The sequence below is a fragment of the Halichoerus grypus genome, chromosome 14, assembly GCF_964656455.1.
Source record: "Halichoerus grypus chromosome 14, mHalGry1.hap1.1, whole genome shotgun sequence".
Classification (NCBI taxonomy): domain Eukaryota; kingdom Metazoa; phylum Chordata; class Mammalia; order Carnivora; family Phocidae; genus Halichoerus; species Halichoerus grypus.
The window spans coordinates 56,890,591-56,914,110 of record NC_135725.1 but is presented as its reverse complement, the minus strand read 5'-3'; the positions used below and the strand labels follow the sequence as shown (position 1 = coordinate 56,914,110).

Here is a 23,520-nt window from a genome sequence, read left to right as displayed (position 1 = left end):
CTGTTTGTCATGGATGCATAAACCACAGACACGGCCACAGATAAGTTCTGATTTGAAAAAGGCCGCTTGGCAACAGGGATTTTATTTATTTATTTATTTATTTATTTATTTATTTGAGAGAGAGCACATGAGAGGGGGGAGGGTCAGAGGGAGAAGCAGATTCCCTGCTGAGCAGGGAGGCCGATGCGGGACTCGATACAGGGACTCCAGGATCATGACCTGAGCCGAAGGCAGTTGCTTAACCAACTGAGCCACCCAGGTGCCCAACAACAGGGATTTTTTTTAAGGCAGTAAGTGGTGCAGATAGAATACAGTTTATGTGCACCCTCCCACCCCTCACTGCCCCCACACCTTTTTTTTTTAGTTTAGAAGCAATTTTTATTTCTCTGAAATTAGAATTATCAGATTGAATTTTTCCATATAAGTTAAATTTTCAGATAACTGATACCTGCACCTTTAAATACTATAACTTTTCTTCTTGAAATTCAAAAAAATATTTTACATTTATGAAAAATAATTTTAATGATGCAGAAAAATGAAGAGAATAAAATATTAGTCCAAATCTTATCATCCAGATGAGGTTAGGTGAATATCACTTCAAAGAGCCTTTACATATATATACAATAGAAGAGTAAATAGATACATAGGTAGAAGAGGCTCACAACACTTTTTCTGAAAATAGGCTAGACATGTTTTGGATTTTAGAATTTTTTTATTTTGAAAAGATAGCATGGTTTATATGCTGTATATCTTATAATATCTCCCAGCAGGATCTAGGCAGTACTCCATAATTAAATATGTTAACATTTCTGCATATGAATATTCACACTAAAAGATGTTTAAAAAACTGCAAACAGCCTTACTTAAATTCAGGACAGATTGTGCTGCCAAGTAACTTATAAAATACCTTTAATGTTCACAGCTCTTTAGATTTCAGAATTTTAGGTAAGGAATTGTGGACCTGTGCTTTCCTAGAATAGGATAATATAATACATGTTATTTTTTTGAGAAAAAACAACCAATTTAATTGTACCTGTAATTGACTGAATAAAAAGAAACTAAAGTGAAACCAAAGGAATTGCCTCACTTTACATAAATGTTTCTTTTTCAAAATAAGTATTATTTTCTAAAATATTTTTCCAAGGATAAAAAAATAGAGTAAGAGATTGGAGTCATTATGTTGGAATTATTTGTGATGGAGATCTACCCTATATGCTCTCAAGTACTATTAGACTCAAGGTCCTCCAAATATTTGGTAACATTTCCTTTGGTATCTTGAAATTCTTAGATAATATAATCTACTCATACAGATGAAAAAATAAATATAATGCCTAACACATATGAAAAAACTGTTATAAAATATAGCAATATTTATTTCAATATTTAATTCCTTGGGCCTAAAGTTTTTTTTTTTTAAGATTTTATTTTATTTATTTGACAGAGAGAGACACAGCGAGAGAGGGAACACAAGCAGGGGGGAGTGAGAGAGGGAGAAGCAGACTTCCCGCCGAGCAGGGAGCCCGATGTGGGGCTCGATGTGGGGCTCAATCCCAGGACCCCGGCATCATGACCTGAGCGGAAGGCAGACGCTTAACGACTGAGCCACCCAGGCGCCCCGGGCCTAAAGATTTAATAGGAGTTACAAGAAGAGAAGCTATTCCATTTAAAATGAAGGCAGAGGTGTAGCAGACACTAGAATAAAACGTGTGGTTAAATAATTATAGAGAAGACTTATTTGTATAAGTGAAATAGGGAAGTATCCTTGATTGAAGCAAAAATAACATGACAAGTACTAGGTGGAGATAATGAATATGCTATTGTTGAAAATGAGCTGGCTCTTCAAGGAAGATGTAATAATCTATGTTGTGTCATGGGATGGGATAGTGGAAGAATCTCAGAAATCACACACCTATCTCACCGCATGTTGGAGCAAATATTTAGATTCTAAGACCTTTGTGATATTGGAGACCATGTCCTTGAAGAGTTGATGGGAAATAGAGAAAGATTTGAAAAAAAAGCAGCAGGGCGCCTGGGTGGCTCAGTTGGTTAAGCGACTGCCTTCGGCTCAGGTCATGATCCTGGAGTCCCGAGATCGAGTCCCACATCGGGCTCCCTGCTCAGCAGGGAGTCTGCTTCTCCCTCTGACCCTCCTCCCTCTCATGCTCTCTGTCTCTCATTCTCTCTCTCGCAAATAAATACAATCTTAAAAAAAAAAAAAAAAAGAAAAAAAAGCAGCAGTATTTAAGAGGCAAGAGAGAAACTGTGTGCAGAACTTTGGGGACAGTATCAGATAAGACTGAAAGCCAACAGGAAATCTCTAAATAAATCATTTCAATATGTAATTTTCACAACATAGATTTCTTACCATTTTGCTGCAAATATTTTTTTAAAATTTATATAGAATGGCAATACAATATTTTAAAAACTAGCCTTTATGAAATTCATTGACATCACATTTCATTTGTCTCTTTTAATTTAATAATGTATGGTCTGAAATCTAGAAAAAGGAGTCTCAAGTCTCCCTTTGAACATTTGCTTTGGTTTCACTGTTTTTCTAGTAATCTACCACTGCAGTGAAACTCTTTTAAGCTAAATACTTAGTTGGAAATGCTATAAATACTTTAGCTCTTTCCAAGAAGTGGGTATGCAAATCCCAACTATGTCCCCAACTTTTTTCATAATTAGACTGATTAAACTGTTTTGGCTTCAAAGTCCTATTATTCTTTTAAATCCATCTTTCTGTTTATTTCTTCCCACTTAACTTTTCCTGCAAATGTTGGCTAGTATTCCACTGGTTTCGAATGTATTAATCTCCCAGTCAGGTACTGTTAATTCAATCCTATCTTTACACCTAGTCAACTAATTGCATCAGATGGAAAGCAAAATTTCCAAACCAGCGCTTCTAAGCAGTTTTCCCTTAGGGAGGAGATGGCAGAATTCTTTTCCCGAGTAGGCGGAGCAGGAGCTCAGACGCAGACCTCGAACAGCCGCTCGAAGCTCCGCCCCTCACGCACTCCACGCCCCTCTGTCGTACACGCCGTCTCCGGAGCGGGCGTCTGACGTCGAGCGGAAGTGGTGTAAGGCGGCCGCCGGAGGTGTATTTGGTGTGTTGCGCGACTGGGCCTAAGAGTGGACTGGTTTGTTCCCCCGTGAAGATATCACTATGTCGATCGAAATCGAGTCCTCGGAGTGAGTCCTGCGGTGGCGGAAGTTTGCGAAGTGGCGGGGGCGGGGAGGTGAAGGGTGTGGAGTGGAAGATGCTCAGGGGGAGGCGTCTGAGAGCCTAGGGAGTGGAGGGCTTCTCCTTGCCTACAAAGAAGCTTCTTGGATCTGGCTACGTCGGAGGCGGGCCCACTAGAAAGTCGCGGACGAGAAGCCCAAAACCCCATGGGAGACTGCACGGGGCTAGGAGGAAGGATAGGCCTTGAAGATCTGAGTTCTAGCCATCGCCGACTCCTGGCGCGTTCTGTGACTGATCAGATTGCCCATCCATTCTGGACTCCAGTCTAATTACCTGCACAAGGGAACTTGGATTCTAAGCTTCCTACTCTTCCCGCTTCCCCTGTAACAGTGTGATTCGTTTCCTCTGTGCTTATATGGCCCCTTTGCGTTTCTCTGCCCAGCACTTACTTACCCAGTATTGTAGCTGTTTCTCTGCCCACCCTACTGGCCTGTGTAGGCGCCTAGGAGCTCCTTTTCCGTATAGTCCCAGTGCTTAGCAGACCGTAGAGCCTCAATTACTGCCGTTGGAATGAATGAACGATTAGCTGTTTTATCAAGGGGTATCTGGCGCTGAATTTTGATTGGTCAGAGAGTTCTCTGTAGCTACAAAGGAGAGACAGAATCTGAAGATTGGGCCAGAAGAATGATCTACGTGGGGGGGAGGCGGACTAATGACTGAAGAAAGTCTTTAGTGAACTTTTTTAGGACTCCACCCTCTACCTTGCCCTTGCCTAATACATAATAATTAAACCAGCAGACATAGTATTTGTGTCTTGAGTGCAAGTAAGGGAGAGGACTTGTCCTGAAGACCTGCCACAGGAAGAAGGGAGGTTTATTCATTCAACAAATATTGAAGTCTACTATGTACTGTTCTAGACCCTGGGGATGCAGTAGTTAACAAAACACAAAAATCCTTCCCTTTATAGAATGTACATTGTGATTGGGGAGGGCCTACACAACAGACAAAAACAGTAAGTAAAATATGAGACTTAACAGATGGTAGTAAGTGTTGTGGAGAAAAAGCAAAGAAGAGTGATAGTGCTGGCAACTAAAACAACTCAGGGCAGGAGTTGGAAAGGATTCCGTGCTTTGGGGTCTAAATAAGAGCAGACACCAACCATTCTCCCATCCTTGGGCTGCTGCATGCTTGTTCGTGCATTCGTTTGTTTTTAAGATTTTATTTTTAAGTAATCTCTACACCCAGTGTGGGGCTTAAACCCACAACCCTGAGATCAAGAGCTTCACACTCTACCGACTGAACCAGTCAGGCACCCTTGCATGTTTTTATTATCAGTAATAGCTACTATTTAGTGAGTATTTTCTATGCCAGTCATGCTATTAACAGTATAGTCAACCCTACAGGGTAGGTATTTTTCTTAACAGATGAGGAAACACGCACAGAGATGTTAACTGACTTGCCCAGGGTCACAGTAAGTGACAGAACTCTGATTCAAATCCCAGCCTATCTCCAGAGCTTTTAGGTCTTTATGTATTACAGTTGACCCCTAAATAACATGGGTTTGAACTGCGCAGATCTACTTATCTGAGCATATTTTTATCGTACAGTACTGTAAGTGTACTCTTCCTTATGATTTTCTTTTTTCTAGCTTGCTTTATTGTTAGGACACAGTTTATAATACCTATAACATACAGAATATATGTTAATCGACTCTTTATGTTATCAGTAAGGCTTCTGTCAACAGCAGGCTATTAACTTTTGAGATTTTGGGGAATCAAAAGTTAAACACAGATTCTTGACTGTGCAGCGGGTCAGTGCTCCTAACCCATGTTGTTCAAGAGTCAACTGTACATTTGTGTTGGAAGAAAGTAAATTTTGATTTGAGGTGTGTCAAATATGAGATTTTTACAGGGAGGGTGCCTTTTTTGGGAGTGCAAACGGAAGTATCCTAAGAAAGATAGTAGGTACTAAAATAGCAGGGATCTAAACCTGAGTATCTCTCAAAGGGGCCATGAGAGAAGAGACTACTTAATGCAAGTAGCAGTAATCAGTTTCCTTCTGCAGGAGTTTTTAAGAAGAGGGTGTTTGCTTTCCTGTCAGGGATGTATGCTCAAGAGCCACATTGTCAGTTTGAGCCTTCATTTTTCCATTTATCTCTGTTACTTGGTCAAATCCTTATCTGTAAAATGGACATAATAGTAATACCTCATAGGATTGTTTTGAGGAATAAATGAATCAATATGCCTAAAATACTTAAAACGGTACCTGGTATATAGTAAGTGCATAATAAACAATAAACATTGTTCATTTTTTTATGTTTATTATTTCTCTCTGATAGAGGGAATTGACTAAATTCCAATCTGTAATTCCTTCCAGCCAGGACAGTCTGACCTTCTATACTCCTGCTGTCTGTAGAAATACAGTATGAGGGGCGCCTGGGTGGCTCAGTGGGTTAAGCGTTCGACAGTTGATTTTGGCTCAGATCATGATCTCAGGGTTGTGAGATCAAGCCCCACAACAGGCTCCATGCTGGGTCTGGAGCCTACTTAAGATTTTCTCTATTTGTCCCTCCTTCTGCCTCCCCTCTTTAAAAAGAAAAAAAAAAATACAGTGTGAGCCACATACGTACTTCTAAAGAAAGAAGGAAAACAGTGTATTACAGCATTGTACAGTGAAGTTTTACAGTCTATATGAACAGATTCTTCACCAGATTCCTTACTAAACCCAAGATCAAGAAGTTTTAACTATAAATAACTATATTTAACTATAAATAACTTAAAAGTTTTGTCACATGTTGAAAGTGGTTGCTTCTTCTCTCAATATTTGGAAATTATCTGGCTCCTCTTTTCCCTTGGGAAAGTGAATCCACAATGTTTTTATTTCACTTGTCCTGAAAATTTGGTAATAAAGGCAGTGGGTAGGTGTTACTTTGTTTTGCTTTTACATACAGTATAGTTCTACTTATTGTTTAACAAATCCCCATTAAGAAAATCTCAATTCATATTTTTTTTTATTGTTTAAAAGAATGGACCAAATCATCCTATAAGCATTTCGAGTATATTGTGTCAATGACTGGACTAGGTTTAAATATTTCACAAAAGTGTACAACAGTAGGGGTGCCTTGGTGGCTCAGTCGAGTAAGCTCAAGTCATGATCTCAGGATTGTGACATCAAGCCCTGGGTCCATTCTCTCCCTCTCCCTCTGCCCCTCCCCGCCATGTGCTCACACACACACACTCTCTAATAAATAAGTCTTTTTTTTTTTTTTTTTTTAAGATTTTATTTATTTATTTGACAGAGAGACACTGCGAGAGAGGGAACACAAGCAGGGGGAGTGGGAGAGGGAGAAGCAGGCCCCCCGCCGAGCAGGGAGCCCGATGTGGGGCTCAATCCCAGGACCCTGGGATCATGACCTGAGCCGAAGGCAGACGCTTAACGACTGAGCCACCCAGGCGCCCCAATAAATAAGTCTTTTCAAAAAGTATTCAACAATATAATCATACATTATGCCAAGTTAATAAGAAACTTGGCATAATAAAAAGATCTCATACCTTGGAAGTAAGAGAGTCACCATAGTACCAACTCCTTTTCTAGCTGACTGTGAGACACTAGGCAAATTATTTCTCCTTTCTAAACCCCAGTTTTTGAATTTTGACTTGAAGGTTGGACTAGATGATCCTCAAAGTCCCTTGTACCTCGAGTTTCTGTGATTTTTGGAAAGTTTTACTTACATGATAAAGAACTGGAAAGCAAAGAGTGAAAGGAGGATGGCCGAATAGAAGAAATAAGCTAGGGGGGCTTTATTTTGTGGACTCTTTTGGTGTGTGAGGGTTCCTGAACTAAATGAGTTGCTTTCTTTTTTCAGTGTGATCCGTCTTATCATGCAGTACCTAAAGGAGAACAGTTTACATCGGGCGCTCGCCACTTTACAGGAAGAGACTACGGTGTCTCTGAATACGGTGGACAGCATTGAGAGTTTTGTAGCTGACATTAATAGTGGCCATTGGGATACTGTTTTACAGGCTATACAGTCTCTGAAATTGCCAGACAAAACCCTCATTGACCTCTATGAACAGGTAAGAGTGGAGGTGATGCTGATCCCCTTCAGTCGGTTTATTGAGGGTCCCCTCACTGGGAAGTGTCAGCGAGCATTCCTTGAAGCACTGTGGGACTGTAACAGCCCTTAAAACTTATACTGTCAAGGCTTGAGTACTACTTTGTATGTTTTTTTTCCTCTTTTTTTTTTTTGAAAAGCCAAGACTTTCCTAATTAAAATTATTTTTTAAGTGATCATTAAATAAACTGTTCTGATACCAAGTAGAGTAATACAACTCAGTTCTGGCGCTAACCACCCAGAGTTAGTGCAGACCCTGCAAGCTAAAGGCCCAGCCCTCCACAAGATTCCCTTTACTTCAGACACAAGCTGCACTTTTTTGGGGTCTCAGGCCACCCACACTCCTGACCAAGTGGCTGCATATCTGGGTCCCCATGACCCCTTAAGAATTGATAATTCACTAGAATGAATCACAGAACTCAGGAAAGTGCTGTATTTATGATTACAGTTATATTATCAAGAATACAGATCAGGACCAGCCAAATGAAGAGACACATAAAGGTGAGGTCTCAGAGGGTCCTGAGTGGAGAGCTTCTAATGTTCTCTCCCTGTGGAGTGTCTCACCTGGCTTATTAATGTGTTTACCAACTAGGAAGCTCCATTGGGGTTTTTATTGGGGTTTCATTCAATCTTCAGCTCCCCAGCACTCCTTGGAGGTTGGGCTGGCTTAAAACCCCAACCCTCTAATGTGGTTGGTCTTTCTGGCAACCAGGCCTTTCCATGAGCTGTCTTCATAGCACAAACTCAGATGTGATGCAAGGGGCTCATTAATAATGAAGATATTCCTATCATTAGGAAAATTCCAAGGTTTTTAGAAGCTCCATGCCAGGAAACCAGAACAAAGATCATATAAATTAGTTATTATACACTTGTATAATAACAGAATGGGCTTTCTGGAAATAGGAATGTAGTGTTGTTCAAAATAAAAATAGGATAGTTTGTTTATTTACAATCCACATGAGTTCAGTAATTCCCCAAAGAAAATTTCGTTTATTGGAGAAAGGTTTCTCTGGAGCCCTTGGAAATATTCTCATCTTTAGTTTTTTCAGTTTCTGTATTCCGAACAGTAAGCCAGAGAGGAGAGGAGATGGGTAGATAAAAATGAAAGACAGAAGTTGAAAGACTGGGGTGGCTCAGTTGCTTAAGCGTCCAGCTTCAGCTCAGGTCATGATCTCAGGGTCGTGAGATTGAGTCCTGCGTCAGGCTCTGCCACTCAGCGGGGAATCTGCACCTCCCCCTCCTTCTGCCCTCCCCCTCCCTATGCCCCTCCCTGCCTCGTGCTCCCTCCCTCTCTTATAAATAAATAAGATCTTAAAAAAAAAAAGAAAGAAAAATTGAAGTTACTATTTATAATTGGTTCATTTATCCACCTGAAAATGCTAGGGAAAAGAGAAAGGAATATTTCCTAATATTGGAAATCATGTTGGGAGGCCATTTCTGAATCAGAAATTGTACTGAAAGAGTACTAAGAGAATGCATTGAAACAGACATTTTCTTTCAATTTTCCAGGTTGTTCTGGAATTGATAGAGCTGCGTGAATTGGGAGCTGCCAGGTCACTCCTGAGACAGACTGACCCCATGATCATGTTAAAACAAACACAGCCAGAGCGGTATATTCATTTGGAGAACCTCTTGGCCAGGTCTTATTTTGATCCTCGTGAGGTATGACAAGAAACTCTTGTTAACTTTAAAAAAAATGCAATAATGTAATCTGTTTTTTACCATTTTATTGGATACTGATTTTGATTTAATTTTTGAGAATGATACTTTACTGTTTATGTGTGTTGTTTGGAATTTACATATGCTAAAGAGAATAATCTTGTTCAATTTTCTGAATATTTGAAGGTCTTCCCTCCCCTACACATTCCATTTTAGAGGGTTGTATGTTGATTAGTAAAGAAGCAAAAAATTTACTGTGATATAATTTCCACATTAGCCCAAGTACTTATTTGACCCTGAAGTGCTGCCTGACGGCTAGCATATTTACTGTGCATTTGTGTCCCTTGGCCCAACAAATGCAGTTTTCTCTCAACGTTTTTAGTTCTTAGAAAGCTCGTGCTTTTGTCTCAGCCAGTTATGCTTACTGGTAGAGTGTGGTGACAGATACTCTTTTCTTCTTCCCAAACCTTATTATATGTTTAATTGTTTCATTGTTTCTCACCCAGCCTTTTACTAGTCTAAATAGGAGGAAGAAGAATTTAATAGGTCCTAGAGAGTGGAAAGTTAGGGTAAACTCACAGAAACCATGAGGATAAAGGAAGGAAGTTTAGATTACCATAACAGGATTCAAGTTAGAGGTGGTGAAGAACTTCTGGGCTGGGAGTCGTTGGACTGAAGTAAATGACCAAAAAATTACTAAAAGAATCCTCAGCTCTGCAGATTTTTCAGAAAACTGGAAAAACAACTCTGGCTTTGACGTGGTTTACTTGGACCCTTTCAGAAATAACAGTGTGGATTGGCTGACCTCAAGTCTCTCCCAACGCATACTTTTGAAATGCAAGTGGGGAGAGTTGGGAATTGTCTTAACTAATTAATATAATTAATCCCTTCTTTAACCAGGTATTTTTTTTTTATATATTTTTTAAATGTTTCTGCTTGGGGCAGCTGAGTAGCTCAGTCGTTGGGTGTCTGCCTTCAGCTCAGGTCATGATCCCAGGGTCCTGGGATCAAGTTCTGCATTGGGCTCCTTGCCCAGCAGGGAACCTGCTTCTCCCTCTCTCTCTTTGCCTGCAGCTCCTCCTGCTTGTGCAGGCTCTCTCTCTCTCAAATAAATAAATAAAATCTTAAAAAAAAAAAAGTTTCTGCTTGATGATTATTGTTGTTTTTAAGTAAGCACACTCATATCCTTCTCCTTTTTCAGGCATACCCAGATGGAAGTAGCAAAGAGAAGAGAAGAGCAGCAATTGCCCAGGCCTTAGCTGGGGAAGTCAGTGTGGTGCCTCCATCTCGTCTCATGGCATTGCTGGGGCAGGTAATTAAAGTCTGTGGAACTGAAATTACCCTGAACTCCTGGTACTGTTTCCTATATATAAACTATATGTACAGGCTAAAGAGATCAGACATCCTTAGAACTGGGGACTGCCTGCAGAGCTGCTTGCACCAGTACCTGTGCCAGGCCACCCGCATTTATCCTGGGAGAAGCAGTATAGATTAGTGGTTAATAGCACAAGCTCTAGAGTTAGTTAGAATTAGGATGGTCGTAGAATTTATCATCCCATTTGGGATGGCTTAAGGGTGCTGTTGATCATTGTGCCAGGACGCTGTCAAAGGCAAATTGGAATAAATGTTTACCATAGTTAGAATCCAAGATCTCTCACTTACCAACTAATGTGGTCTTTGGCACATTACCTAACTTTTCTGGACCTTTTTTTTTTTTAAGTAATCTTTACACTCAATGTGGGGCTCATAGTCCCGACCCTGATCACATTAAAAGCTCAAAAATCGATAGGAAAAATAGTAAAAATACAATAGATAAGTGGGCAAAGAACATAAATGAAAATAAGAGTTGGCAAATGATCTAGCCTAGGACCATCAGTCTCCAAAATCCATGATTTTTCCACTCCCCATAATGCAGTCATAAACACTGTTGAAGTTAAAACTTTTTGGGAAGGGGTGACTGGGTGATGGACACTGGGGAGGGTATGTGTTCTGGTAAGCGCTGTGAATTGTGCAAGACTGTTGAATCTCAGATCTGTACCTTTGAAACAAATAATGCAATATATGTTAAGAAAGAAAAAAAGAAGAAGAAGAATGTAGCAGGAGGGGAAGAATGAAGGGGGGGAAATTGGAGGGGGAGAAGAACCATGAGAGACGATGGACTCTGAAAAACAAACTGAGGGTTCTAGAGGGGAGGGGGGTGGGAGGATGGGTTAGCCTGGTGATGGGTATTGAGGAGGGCACATTCTGCATGGAGCACTGGGTGTTATGCACAAATAATGAATCATGGAACACTATATCTAAAACTAATGATGTAATGTATGGGGATTAACATAACAATAAAAAAAATAAAAAAAAAACTTTTTGGGAAAGCGGTCTGGCAGTGTATATCAAGAACCTTAACCATTCATATTCTTTTCTGGATTCAATAATTTTTCTTCTAGGAATCTATTCTCAGTGAGTATTATCCCTCAAATAGAAAAAGCCTTATGTTCAGAAGTGTTTATTGTGGCATAATTTAGCTGTGTAAAAAATTGGTAGCAGTGTGACTGTCCATTAATATATCAATTAAACTGTTAAAACATTCACCATGTAGGGTATATTTTACAGCCATTGAATTGATAGTTATGTCATTGCATGATCTGAGGATAGGTGAAAACAATATAAAATTTTATATAGAACATCATTACAGATATGTTAATAAACACACGTAAGGGGGAAAACACTAGAAGGTATACATAAAATGCTAACCAACAGTGGCTCTATTTGGATGTTGGGACTGTGGGAGATTTTGTTTTCCAAATTTTGTTTATAATAAAAGTCAAACCTCTAAGAAAATAGATATGGAAATACGGACCTGTTGGCTCTCAGAGTTCCCTTGCACCCCAGGATCAGCCTGTGTTCCGAAGACACAGAGTTGCACAGATTATATTGTCTTTGGAGGGCCAAAGGTGTGTGGGTGTAGATGGTAACCTGGTCCTTTCGGGCTGGGCTTTGAGCAGTCAGGACGAGATCTCAGAAGCAGCCAAGCAGGTTAGTGTGCGTTTCTTTGCTGACAGGCACTGAAGTGGCAGCAGCACCAGGGGTTGCTTCCTCCCGGCATGACCATAGATTTGTTCCGAGGCAAAGCGGCTGTCAAAGATGTGGAAGAAGAAAAGTTTCCTACACAGCTGAGCAGGCACATTAAGGTAGGATCCTTAGATACTCAGCCATTTGCTCATCATTTGTTGAGGACTCTGTGCTTGCTCAGCCAGGCCGTGTGCCAGGAGCTGACAACTTTCAGGGTTCCTGCTGGTGACCACTGGGGTCCTCCTGGGGTCTGGCAGTGGCACCCCTCAGGTGTATATCCATAAATTTGGCAGCTGGCCCATCCTCTGCCCTTGCACTTCCTCCCAGGAGGCCTTCATTTGGAAGAATGGTTAGCTCTTTGGGTATGCCTGGAACTAACTGTGAGCTTTCTGTGTATTCGCCCTGTTCATCATTGCTGCTTTTGCCTGTTACGTGTCCGGCAAAGTACCAGGCATAGACCGTAAAGCAGGCTTGTGTGGTGTTTGAGGAAAATAATTTTATCATCTCATGGCTGGTTCTTGTTTTTGTTTGTTTGTTTGTTTGTTTATTATTTTAATCTGAGACTTTTCTAGGACAAAGCACAATCACGAAATTGCTGCAATTCCCAGAATTTCAAGCCTATTTGCTACTTCAGCATCTCCTTTCTATTAGTTTCTCTCTGGGTTTGTGCTCTTACTGAATTTATGGATTTTGAAATATTTCATATTCCTCAAATCTTGGACCTTTGGCTTAGGGCTTTGAATTTATCTTTTCTGGATTATATGTTCTGATTCGCATGTAAAGATATTTCTGAGAAGCACTGTTCTATTTACCTGGCTGAAGCCTTGAGACAGAAATCTATTACAATTATGCTGCTGAGCCAAGATTTTCTTTTATAAAGACTTTCCTTTTCTGGCATTTAAAACGAAATTCATAATAGAGCTTTTCTCTGTTCTCATTTGTCTAATGTTCTGTAGTTTTCATCTGTTATTGGGAACATCATTGCTGGTAAATGCTCAGGATACATCTCCTAGGCAAATAGTCTGTCAGCTCTAATTCTAGAGTCAGTCAGCCACACGTTATCACTTGATTAAATGAAGGTCATGAAAAGAAACCGGATGGAAAATTTGTTTACAAAGCAGTATAGGAAAACAGACATTTATTTTGAAAAACTGAATTGTTGTCCCCTAGATGAACAACATATTGTCTCATACTGAGTGTGAAAGTCATACTGATAGTGGCTGCTTCACGTAAAAACTTACTGAGTGTTTTAATAGGGTTATTTGTTCCAAGTCCTTTCACATTGCTTTGGAAATATCAACTTCACATTAAAAAAAACCTAGTTTAAACTGAGAGCCCAGACCTAAAACTGGTCAGAGAAAATATATCCATTGTCTCTGTGTCCAGATACAGAAATACCCCTCCAATACTCCGTAATATAGGCTAGCTATGACTTTGTGCTAGGGCAGGATTTCTCAAAAGGTTAAAATGGAAATTGTTTTAAGGTCAGTAGATAAAAATGCATCTGTTTCATTGTTTCATTTGAAACAGTTTGGTCAGAAATCACATGTGGAGTGTGCTCGATTTTCTCCAGATGGTCAGTATTTGGTCACTGGGTCTGTTGATGGATTCATTGAAGTCTGGAACTTTACGACTGGAAAAATCAGGAAGGTAAAGTATTTAAAATAGATTAACTTTTCTAATGGGAGAATTATCTATTTTTTGTTTTTAAATTATCTGTTATTTTTACAATATGTTTATTTTTTAAATGAATAATATATACATCTGATACAACATTTTTTTAAAGATAATATTTGTTTGAGAGAGAGAGGGCTAGCTTGAGCATGAGCAGGGGGAGGAGCAGAGAGGAAGGGAAAGGGAGAAGCATACTCCCTGCTGAGCGCAGAGCCAGACACAGGGCTCCATCCCAGGACACTGAGATCTTGACCTGAGCCGAAGTCAGACACTTAACCGACTGAGCCACCCAGGTGCCCCCATCTGATACAACATTTTATAAAACAGAACAGTTATTCAGGAGCAAGAGCAAGAGTCTTGCTCCTATCCTTGTCCCTCAGCTGGTCAGTTCTCTTCCTTGGTCCAGCCAGTTTCTTATGTAATCTTCCTGGAATTTCTAGGTATATGTAAGCATTACTTATTGTTTCTAATCTAATGTAATTGTAGTACTAATTGTTTCTCTTATTATGAATGAAGTTGAATATCTTTTTATATGTGAAAAGCCACTAATATTTCCTGTTCTGTGAAGTCTTCGTATCGTTTGTCTATTTTTCTTTTGGATTCTAACTGATTTTTAGGAACAGTTTGAGGAAATCAATCTTTGTAATATGTATTGCAAATATTTTTCAGTTTTGACCATTCTCTTTTGGCTTTGCTCATCATTTTGTTTTATAGACTTAATTTTTTTGTATCATTATATTTATCCATCTTTTTCTTCTACAACTTCTAGTGCTTTCATGTTTCATTTTATGTTTAATTTTTCATCCATTGGAATTTGTTTAGGGGGATGAAGTTGGTGTAGATCCAACGTAATTTTTTTCCTAAGTAGGTATTTATTGACTATCCACTGATTTAAAATATAATCTTTATCATAGAATACTAACTTCCACTCCATGGGTAGTGAATTCATGAGTGGTTTTCATTTTCTGCTTCATATATTTCCTTATAGTTTGCTTTTTTTTTTTTAAACCATGATGCAGTCTTACTTTGTAATTAGGAAAAGATGAAGATACTTTGTTCTGAATAGTAATGGATGATAAAAGAAACATCACAAGTCGATTAGTCAATATATGGCTTTAGGAAAAGTAGCTGACAATTGGGAAAAGACATTGGTTTTTCACATCATACCCTAAAATAAATTCAGATACATTAAAAATGTACAATGTAGAATTGTAGGGGAATTTTGCATAGAAAAAAAGATCAGTAAGCAAAAGGGTGTTACATTGGAATTTTTTAGAGTATTAATTTGGAGTGTACAAAATTACTTATTCCCAGCACTAGCAGTGGTTCATTAGGAACATGTGTACATGGCACTAGTATTTGCTTTGGAAATTTAGAGTAGGCACAATCCGTTATTCTGCTTTTAGTGGGTTTGTAGAGATCTGGCGTAACTGGGGGTTTTGTGTTATTTTGGTAACTGCTTATCTTTGTTTCCTTTAGGATCTTAAATACCAGGCCCAGGATAACTTTATGATGATGGACGATGCTGTCCTCTGCATGTGTTTCAGCAGAGATACAGAAATGTTAGCAACTGGGGCCCAAGATGGAAAAATCAAGGTATTTATTAGTGGCACAAACCTTTATATGTAGACATTTTGATACTTCTGCAATGAGGTAGTGTTCCACATGTGATAGCTTAATAGCAGCAACTTTGTTGAGCATCAACTTTATGCTAATTTACTTTTTCTTGTTTAATCCTAATAACTCTGCCTCAGGAGGTTCAATCATCAGTTTAAGGTCACACAGTTGGTAACTGATAGATTGGGACTTCAACTTAGATCTGCTCCTCATGCCCTTTCTCCTGTACCACCCTGGCTCACCTTATATGATGTGTTGTACTTTGGGGTTTTTTTTAGGGAGTGGGATGGTCTGCTGTTGATTAGCTGTGGTTTGTATTTAATTGCTGGTGAAACACCCTGGGCTAGATAAAATACAGAAAAGTCTTTGTTAAGTGAACTTTGAGTCTGAATTTTTGTTTTAATAATTTACAAGGAAAGAGGTTTAAGTTTCAGAGGATTCAGTTATTGCACTATGTGAAGCAGCCATATTCAACTATTAGCATGCATTTTTAATGCTGTTTTAGTACACTATTGAGCATTGCATCTTGCTTCGCTCTGCAGGCTAGAGTGGGACTCTGTTTACAAGTTTTTACTATTTTTTTTTTTTTTTTTTATGTAAAGGTATGGAAGATTCAGAGTGGACAGTGTTTAAGGAGATTTGAAAGGGCACACAGTAAAGGTGTCACCTGTCTAAGCTTTTCTAAGGATAGCAGTCAGATCCTTAGTGCCTCTTTTGACCAGACAATTCGGTAAGTAAGAGTCCCCAAACTCCCTCACTTGGGTTTGCTATAATGAAGCACTGGAGGGAGGTACTCGTGATTCCTTATGCTTTCACCAAGATGGTGTTATATGAAGAGTGAATGTATGTGAGACCTCATTATTATTTTGTTCATTTGAGTCTACCCAGAAGAGAGAAAGGGATTATAGCAGTGTTTCATGTTTCTCAAAGTGTGATTTTTGACCCACCTGCAGCAGAAGCACCATAGAGGACATATTACAAATATAGCCAAGACCTAGAAGTCTGTCCCTGAACAGAAGCCTATGGTATTATTGGCATATTTTCTTCCAGTCTTTTTTTTTTTTTTTAAGATTTTATTTATTTATTTGACAGAGAGAGACACAGCGAGAGAGGGAACACAAGCAGGGGGTGTGGGAGAGGGAGAAGCAGGCTTCCCGCCGAGCAGGGAGCCCCATGTGGGGCTCGATCCCAGGACCCTGGGATCATGACCTGAGCCAAAGGCAGACGCTTAAGTACTGAGCCACCCAGGTGCCCCTTCTTCCAGTCTTTGTGCCAAGCTTTTGTTTTTGTTTTGCTTGGCATAATGAAAATTTTACTACATACATAATTGCATAGTCCTCTTTCTTCACCTGATATAATTTGAGCTTCTATAATTCATTGAAAGAATATTTGGTCCCAACTGCAGTCTATAGAATATTTTTATTTTATAAACTTTTTTTTTTTAAGATTTTATTTATTTGTGAGAGAATGAGCGAGAGAGAGAACACACGAGTGGGCAGGAAAGGCAGAGTGAAAGGGAGAAGCAGACTCCTGCCAAGCAGGGAGCCTGATGTGGGACTCCATCCCAGGACCCTGGTTTCATGACCTCAAGGCAGACAGTTAACCGACTGAGCCACCCAGGCGCCCTGCATTCTATAGAATATTAATTGTAAATTTCTTTTTGTTTGTGATAGAATTCATGGTTTAAAATCTGGGAAAACATTGAAGGAATTTCGTGGCCATTCCTCCTTTGTTAATGAAGCAACTTTTACACAAGATGGACATTATATTATTAGTGCATCCTCTGATGGCACTGTAAAGGTTAAGTATTTGCTACTGGTCTATTTTGGGGTTTCTATTTTTGTCCTTTGAAGAGTTTTCAGTGGTGATAATAGTGATGATTGTGGTGGAGTAAACTTCTTTACTAGCTGTTTTCAAGCTGTAAATGAGTGGAGTCTGAGACAGTAGTAATATTCTTTGGTGAATCCCTACTGAAGGACCTCCAGTTTCAAACTTACATAATCAAAACAGACTTTATCATGTGTAGGAAAAGAGGAAGGGTGTGGAGGCCTGTATTAAGTCACACCCCATATATAGTGGTTAAAGTCTATCTTGATAAAGGTATGGTTCACCCACAATAGTCAAGTTTACAAAGGGCTTAGTGGCCAGATAAATAGATCTTTTTGTTGCACAGTCTCACCCGACCCCTGACCCCCAACATTTAGGGGCCTTCCGAACAGCATTTGTAGAGAGGCAGGAGAGGTGTAGAGTACAACTAAGCCCTTTCTCAAATACTCATTTACTGTCCTCAGCTCTCAGCTGCAAGTAGTGGATCTTCAGCACCTTAAGAGGTTTGGTTATTTTAATAGCAGGCCTCATTTCCTAAAAGAGATGAGAAATCCAAATAGAAAATTGCTGGAGATCTTTGAGACAATCCCATTTACATTCTGGACCTGCTTTTATTTAATTTTTAAAAAAAGATTTTATTTATTTATGAGAGACAGAGAAGGGGAGGCAGAGGGAGAAGCTGGCTCCCCACAGAGCAGGAAGCCCGGTGTAGGACTTGATCCCAGGACCCCGGGATCACGAGTGGAGCCGAAAGCAGCTACCTAGCCGAGTGAGCCACCCAGGCGCCCTGGACCTGCTTTTAAATTGCCTTATGTATGTGTGTAGTTTGTGGCAGAAGACCTAAGCATTTTAACACAAACGCCTAAAAGACCACCCTCTGAAATTGCTTGTTCTGGCTTGGGAATTGAACCAGGAACCTGAGGGTAGGAAAGTCTTCCTCAGGATGGTTGGGGAGATACACAGAGCTCTTAGTACTTTAGTCATGGGATTTGCCCTTTGTGCTTTGTATATGGGCCTTACAACTTGTACAATGCCAGTGGGAGGTTGCCTGTCTATCCCTCTTTGTTTTGTGGTCTTTTCCTTTAGTTCTTCAGTGAGTCAGGTAAAGCATCTCACTGACTTTTTGGACAGAAAACACTGGGAGCCTTAGAACTCTTTACTTAAAAGTTCATTTCTCTCCTGAAGGCAACTGGGCTTTAGAGAACAGATTGGGGCAGATGATAACAGTATAAATTAGGAAAATAAACACTGGGGAATTAGTGGGGCAGTTCTTTCCTCCTGTTTATAGGTATTCAGCGTCTGTTTTATGCTAAGCTCTGTTGAAAGCACAGAGCAACCAACGCAGTCCGTGCCTTTGAGGCTTTTGTGTCTGTGTACCTCGTGAAGTGAATGGGGTCCAGACAATGCCATTCAAGATTTGGTCCATTTTTCTCTCAGCACATCTCAGATTTCAATAACTGTGATGTCTGATTTAACCCCAGCAGTTCATAACAGCCCAGAAGGGCAAGGTGAAAAGCATTAGGATGGGGACTGTTACCAGAAGAGACGTTGGGCCGGGAGAGGTACTACCCGTGTCCGAGAGGGACTTCTCCTTCACGGATCCGCATGTGTGTGTCAACACGGGCTTCTCTTCAGTGGTTCAAGCTGTACTGGAATCATTTGTGGAGCTTTTTTAAAAATGGACATGTCTATGCTCCACCCCAGAGCTATCAAATCAGAATCTCAGGAGAGAGTCCTGAGCATACAGTTCTAAAAAGCCCATGTTTTATTTTGATACCCAGATAAGGATAGCTTTCTGGTTGACAGTAGCAGTGTTGATGCGTGGCAAATTTTAAAGATACATAGCTCATTAGGAAAATTTTGTAAGAAAACATCATAGCCTTGTGACTTTTGTTGATACCAGTTAATCAGCAAACATGATAAGTGCTTACTATGTATATGGCAAAGCTAGGTATTTGATAGGACTAAAAATCAAGAAGCTTTTTTTTCTGAGTCAGTTTTATTCGTTTTTAGTTACCAAATGTTCATTTTTTTAATCCCCAAACTTTAGAAATTCTTACACCCCAAAAATGTTAACACCTTAAATTTTTGTGTTATAGATCTGGAATATGAAGACCACAGAATGTTCAAATACCTTTAAATCCCTGGGCAGCACTGCGGGGACAGATATCACTGTCAACAGTGTGATCCTGCTTCCTAAAAATCCAGAGCACTTTGTGGTGTGTAACAGATCAAATACAGTGGTCATCATGAACATGCAGGGGCAGGTGAGTGCTCAGAAAGTGCCTCTGCACGGATCCTGTGGGCCATTCCTAAATCATGCCTTGGTTCTGGCCCTTCCAGTAACCAAATATGGGTTCATCACTCCAAAAGCCGTATATAGTTGACCCCAAAACAATACAGGGGTTAGGGGCACCAACCTCCTGGACAGTAATCTGCATATTACTTTTGACTCCCCCCAAAACTTAACTACTAATAGCCTACTGTTGACTGGAAGCCTTACCGATAACATAAACAATTAACACGTATTTTGTATATTGTATGTATTGTGTATACTGTATTTTTTTTTTTTTTAAAGATCTTATTTATTTATTTGACAGAGAGAGACACAGTGAGAGAGGGAACACAAGCAGGGGGAGTGGGAGAGGGAGAAGCAGGCTTCCCGCGGAACAGAGAGCCCGATGCGGGGCTCGATACCAGGACCCTGGGATCATGACCTGAGCCAAAGGCAGATGCTTAATGGCTGAGCCACCCAGGCACCCCTATATACTGTATTCTTACCATAAAGTAAGCTTAGAGAAAAGATGTTATTAAGAAAATCATAAGGAAGAGAAAATACATTTACAGTACCATACTGTATTTATTTTTTTAAAAATCCATGGAGTGCTGGATCAGTTAGAAGAGCATGCGACTCTTGATTTCAGGGTTGTGAATTTGAGCCCCACACTGGGTGTAGAGATTACTAAAAAAAAAATAAACATTAAATTAAAAAAATCTGTATGTAAGTGGACATGGGCAGTTCAAACCTGTGTTGTTGATAACAGTCCCTGTCTGAGTAAGGGAGCTACCGTATGTGGATTACTAACTCAGTACGTCTCCTAGTTACCACACGATCTAAGGTAGAACTCGAGTCATAGGAAAAGGGCAACAGTGTCTTCATGATATGTATTTGTAATCAGGGCACTTTTGTAGCACCAGGGACATTAGGAGTGTCAAGATTAAGGTCTCAAGCCCTGGGAATGTGTTGTGGTGCTACTGAAATGTTGGCTTGGGCCCTTGGGGATTCTGCTGAGCATGGAGAAGAGCCAGGGGTGGTGTCTGGAACCGTCTCTCCATCCCATTAGCTCTTATCACTGATAAATTTGTAGTTTAGAACCCATGGTTGAGGGCCATCTGGCTGGCTCAGCTGGAAGAGCTTGCAGCTCTTGATCTTGGGGCTGTGAGTTCAAGCTCCAGGTTGGGTGTAGAGATTAAATAGAGACACAGACAGACTGACTGAACTAACTAAACTAACTTACAAAAAAAGAGCACATGGTTGAGATGGCTGGTCTGCACTATTTCCTGGCTCCCTGCCTAACAGCTGTAGTTGCCCACTATAAAATTTTTTGCTGGTACATCATATGTAACCATAGTACAATTATCAAAAACCAGTAAATGACATTGATACAATACTATTAATTCAAATACAAACCTTATTTGGGTTTCACTAGTCTTTACATGCGTTCATTTTGAGGCGACAAGTTCCATGAAATTTTATCAGATGTATGGGTTTTTGTAACTACCACCACAATCAGGATACAGAACTGTTTTCATTATCATAACCCCAGAGGAACTTGCTCATGCTACAACCTTTATACTCAAACTTTACCCCCACCCATCCCTAGACCCTCACAACCACTGATCTGCTTTCCATTATTGTCATTTTGAGAATGTTGTAAAAATGGAATCATATGGTATGTAACCTTTTAACCTCTTGAGATTGCTTTCACTCAGCTTGATTTATGATGATGTGGTGTATAAAATAGAGCAAGCAAGGTCTTGGAGACAGAGTTCCATCTTGCATGAGGAAAGCATCCCATTCTGTTAGAGGAAACAGTGGAGTATAAGTCCACAGAGCATTGAGAACTGGTAGTATATTGATTTAGAAATTGTTTGGGTGGTAATGAATTTGCTTCAGGGGAAAATGACAGTAGACTAAAGAGCAGGGTTGGTAATTTGGGATGTATGATTAAGTTTAGATAGCTTATCCGTGGAATATTTCCCAGGCGAGAGGATTTAGCACACGATGAGTGTAACTGGTGATCTAATTATAAATGTCAGTAAACCAAAATGCAGAATTAACAATGTAAAGATGTTAGTTAAAACTGCTGCTAATGCAGATGTTTTGTTTTTGCCTTGGGTTATGGTATGATTTAGATTGTCAGGAGCTTCAGCTCTGGTAAGAGGGAAGGTGGTGATTTTGTTTGCTGCGCCCTGTCTCCCCGCGGTGAGTGGATCTACTGTGTTGGGGAGGACTTCGTGCTCTACTGTTTTAGCACAGTCACTGGCAAACTGGAGAGAACTCTGACAGTGAGTATTACTGACTTGAGGCCATCTCAAGAAATTTAATACTTATGCCTTTCTGAACTCCGAAGTAAACCTTTTCCAGACTGCTGTGTGTGAAGCTTGGTATATAAAAAATGTAAAAACTGTATCACTAAATAAAATATAGGGCCCATAAGTAATGGTATGGAATTACCTCCTCTCTCAGGAAAGGTCATCCTTCAGTGAGCCCTCAGCTTCAAGTGAATAGAATGGGTGGACATAAAGCAGAGAATAAAAAGGGAACATGCCTGTCTACCTAGCTAGATTTAGCCATATCCTCCCTGCTGGGATCAGAGAGTGACAGATACTAGATCGTCTTTCTCCATCTTTTAGTTGTGTCATTTGGAATATGTGGCCTCCAAGATCTCAGGAGGAGAAAAACTAGCTGAGGGCTACACTGCATGTTTTTGAGACTCACATCTGGAAGTGGCTTATGTTACTTTGTTCCTCATTCTTTTTTGGTTAGAATTCAGTCACATGGCTGACTAAATGCCAGGGGGACAGGGAAAATGTAGTTTTCTGTGGTCCAGAAGGAGAAGTGGTATGAACATATAAAAAATTATATACATACCCATGTTAGAAAATCATCTCTTGGCCTCACATGATTCTTGAGTGAGCTTTTGATGCACCTGCCCTGTCAGGCCTCCATACAGATCTCAGGGGTGCCTAGCTGAGGGGTCTGGAAAATACAAGTTCACTGAGTTGATGGAATCATTTGGTCTTAGCCATTGTCTTGGCCTAGAATTTACAAAATAGTGATGGTGAGTAGGATCAGCTGTAATGCAAAAGTGATTTGGGACAAAGCATTATTCACACATTATGAAAAACAGTACAAAAAATGTGAACTAGCAGAGTGATAGCCTCATTTGTTTTTGTTTTGTTTGTTTAGCCCTCTTCAAGGCTGCCTTAGGATCGATTTCTTTGGTGAGAAGTAGAAGCTTCACTCTTTCTCCCTCCCACTCTGCTCTGGAAGCCTCTTCGGGGTGATTTTTATAGACCTATATCCTCTAACCCAGTACTTTACTTTTCCCAGGTTCACGAGAAGGATGTGATTGGTATTGCACATCACCCTCATCAGAACCTGATTGCTACCTACAGCGAGGATGGACTCCTAAAGCTCTGGAAACCCTAATTTCCACTTTTCTTTTAAAACTTGCTTGAGAGCATGTACTTAAGTGAAGACATATACATGTATTGCTTTTTTTTTTTTAAGGCTACCTTTTCTAAGCAATTGTCTGAATTAGGAACAAGAATAATTTTGTGAAAATTCATGTTTAAGTAGCAGTTACCCTTTTATATATATTTTTAAGGTATTCATTTATCTGTTTCTAATTGGGGTAGTCACTTAATGTTTTCAATAATCTACCTGAAGAGTGAAATACTGCTGTTTCTAGAAGAAAACTGTACTCCTTTGATTTGAAATAGTGATTAAAACGTACCTCCTGCAGTAAAACTTGTGAATAAGTAACTATCCCATATTCAGTAGCTCTTTGCTGGTCCATTTTTTTAAGGTGTTAATAAACTTTACCCTTTTCGGAGGCTTTGTTTTTAAATGTAAATAAGTGCTCATCTAGTTTACATATTTAGAATCAAGTGAGGAGGGTGGGATAAAGCATTAATCCCAGTACAGCAGGAAGTCTGTTCCTATTTAGAAAGATTGAATGTAAAAAGGTCGGGCGTTGCATAGGATACTCATTTCATTGCCCTCACCGTCCACTCACTCTTCTTAGCTGTGCCTTCTCATGTGTTCTGGCCAACTCCAGAGACTATCATCTCCATCTTCTGGGTAGAACTAGTT

At 39.9% G+C, this 23,520-nt stretch overlaps 1 protein-coding gene across 1 annotated transcript; it reads left to right on the top strand.

Moving 5' to 3' along the window:
- The first annotated feature begins 3,042 nt into the window (after positions 1 to 3,042).
- SMU1 (SMU1 DNA replication regulator and spliceosomal factor) lies at positions 3,043 to 23,261 on the top strand. The gene is made up of 12 exons (XM_036065049.1): positions 3,043 to 3,189; positions 7,047 to 7,257; positions 8,805 to 8,957; positions 10,156 to 10,266; positions 12,011 to 12,139; positions 13,551 to 13,670; positions 15,174 to 15,290; positions 15,914 to 16,041; positions 16,985 to 17,111; positions 19,238 to 19,405; positions 21,555 to 21,707; positions 22,756 to 23,261. Exons 1-12 carry the CDS (start codon positions 3,164 to 3,166, stop codon positions 22,852 to 22,854), a joined length of 1,542 nt encoding a protein of 513 aa, XP_035920942.1. The 5' UTR covers positions 3,043 to 3,163; the 3' UTR covers positions 22,855 to 23,261.
- The last annotated feature ends 259 nt before the right edge of the window (positions 23,262 to 23,520 follow it).